Source organism: Carlito syrichta, unplaced genomic scaffold, assembly GCF_000164805.1.
Source record: "Carlito syrichta isolate Samal-C Ts95f unplaced genomic scaffold, Tarsius_syrichta-2.0.1 Scaffold305694, whole genome shotgun sequence".
NCBI classification, from domain to species: domain Eukaryota; kingdom Metazoa; phylum Chordata; class Mammalia; order Primates; family Tarsiidae; genus Carlito; species Carlito syrichta.
The window spans coordinates 287,918-290,171 of record NW_007249790.1 but is presented as its reverse complement, the minus strand read 5'-3'; the positions used below and the strand labels follow the sequence as shown (position 1 = coordinate 290,171).

General features: G+C 57.3%; 1 protein-coding gene across 3 annotated transcripts in view; it reads left to right on the top strand.

Moving 5' to 3' along the window:
- Nucleotides 1-882: 882 nt before the first annotated feature.
- LOC103264690 (gamma-crystallin B) overlaps nt 883-2,254 on the top strand; it is an 11,908-nt gene continuing 10,536 nt past the window's right edge. The window contains exons 1-2 of one of the 3 annotated variants that reach the window (XM_008062404.1): nt 883-925; nt 1,015-1,257. In XM_008062404.1, coding sequence (XP_008060595.1) covers nt 917-925; nt 1,015-1,257 — 252 coding nt within the window. In that variant the 5' untranslated portion in view covers nt 883-916. Of the gene's footprint in view, nt 926-1,014; nt 1,276-2,254 lie in introns of all 3 variants that reach the window. The other 2 variants (XM_021714669.1, XM_021714668.1) reach the window with 2 other exon arrangements.

The window sequence follows — 2,254 nt, the reverse complement described above, 5'->3', positions numbered from 1 at the left end:
CCGTGGAATGTCCCGTCCGCCAGCAGTCAGGACCGACTGAGCCCCAGTCCGGCCTCAGCCCTTGAGAAGACCAGTCAGCCACTCGGTGGTCGCCTCGGAGGCAGGGCAGGGACCCCAAAGAGCAGGCAGGACTCCGGACAGGCACCAGCGGCAGGAAGGACTCGAGCCCCGGGCAGGTGGGAGAAAGGGGGGCGGGCCACGGCTCTCGGCTCATTCAGGCCAAAGCCAAGCACTGAGGGCTCCCGGGTGCCGACCCTCTCTCTGAGGCTCAGAGGCAGACGTGGGCGGCCAGAACTCCCTGCCTCCAAGAGCCCACAGGTGTCCAGTCGCAGACAAATTTGGACACAGCATAAGCCCCCAAGCAACGCCGATGAGCACAGTACCTCGACCTTGAACTAAGCTGTGGTTCTCAAAGCCCCTGCACGGATCACTTCACTTGATTCCCTCTTCCTTGAGATTCCTTATGGTTTAACCTCTGGCTTTTAAAAAAGTTGTGGTTTTTTCCCCAAAAACCAAAAATCCACAAAAAGCAGTCCCTGGGCAGAATCCATTGCTTAGTTTAGTGACCTTTGAGAAATCAGTTAAGCAGAGTAAGCTATAAAATAAAACCACGGGGATAGAATTCCGCTCATCCTTTTGCTCAACTAAAAGAGTAAAGACTCTTTTCATTTGATGGCAACAACAGCTTTAGTGCATTAGAACAACCCGAACCTACCAGAAAGAATGAGAGTAAACCATTCAGCTAACCCCAATGACCAGGGGGAGGGAGAGCGGGGAGCTCGCAAATCCCCTTACTCACCGAAACGGGCCCTTTTGTGTGATTTCCTGTGGAGGCAGCAGTCAGGGCTGCTATATATACAGCGAGCCTCCCCCGGTCCACACAGCCCCGAGAGGACATCTGCTCACTCTCTCCAGAATGGGAAAGGTAAGTCCTGGGAGCCGGATGCCCAGCCCTCGCCCGGGGCGGCGTCCTCGGGGCCAGCCACCCCATGCCGGCCGTCTTCCGTCCCGCAGATCACCTTCTTCGAGGACCGGGCCTTCCAGGGCCGCTGCTACGAGTGCACCAGCGACTGCCCCAACCTGCAGCCCTACTTCGGCCGCTGCAACTCCGTCCGCGTGGACAGCGGCTGCTGGATGCTCTATGAGCGCCCCAACTACCAGGGCCCCCAGTACTTCCTGCGGCGCGGCGAGTACTCCGACCACCAGCAGTGGATGGGCCTCGGCGACACCGTCCGCTCCTGCCGCCTCATCCCCCCGGTGAGCGAGGCTCTGTCTGTCGGGGGGAAAGAGCTCGTTAACGACAGCGTCCTTCAACCCGAGAGTTCCGGTCGGGGGCGGAGAGTGTGAGCAGCACCAGGCACAGGCCGCCGGCCCGGAGGGTCTCGGGTGTGCAGCGCTTCATGAGCGGGCGGCTCCCGTCGCCTGTTCCCAGACGCTGTGTTGCGCACGCATTCAAAAACGGAGAGGCCAAAGTCCAGTGAGAAAAGCCGGACATGGGAAGGCTAAATTTGCCATCTGTCCAGGATAGATTTTTAAAATGTTCGCTCCAAGATGTATCAGATCAGAAATTCAGCATATCCAAGGGTATGCACGCAATCGGGGACTGTGTAGTTCATTACAAATACTCGCACTTGCTTTGACTTTCTTTGCCACTTGATCATTCCTCCTAAAGCAGACAGGCTCCTGTTTTTCATGTTTACTCCTGGTGGTCAGCACCCGTCAGTTCACCGGGAGGCACAGATCAGAGGAAAGGCCAACCTGAAACTGAAGCTTGAGAGTCCCCGTCTTCCGGGGAGTGTCCTTGGCGTCGTGGGTGTGGGAGGCACGGGGCACAGGCGTCTGCACCATGGCGTGGCGCGAAGGTCATTCTTGTGGCTGAGGGAGGCGACCACACTGAGAGAGGGAGGCCAGGAAGGAAGCTTCCGGGCCAGAGAGGCGGAAGTTTGAACCGAAGTTGGGGTTGTGAAAGCAGAGACAGGAAAGCATGTCATCTTATTTTTCGCTTAGTAACCCTGTGCAGCCTGGCATACGTGAAAACCCACACTGTGTTCCTACAGAAAACGGCTAAACGTAGATGCCTTTCCAACAAGGGCAACCTGTCCAAAGCTTCCCAAGGACCCCCACTTTTGTGCTGCGAGAAGGGCTTTCTTGGACGAGCGCTGAAGTGGTGTGGGCCACTTTACTTTAAGCAAGTCGTGACTCCCGAGGGGAGCCTGGCGTGTGGAAGCTGGAGGGTGGCTCTGATCCCAGCTCT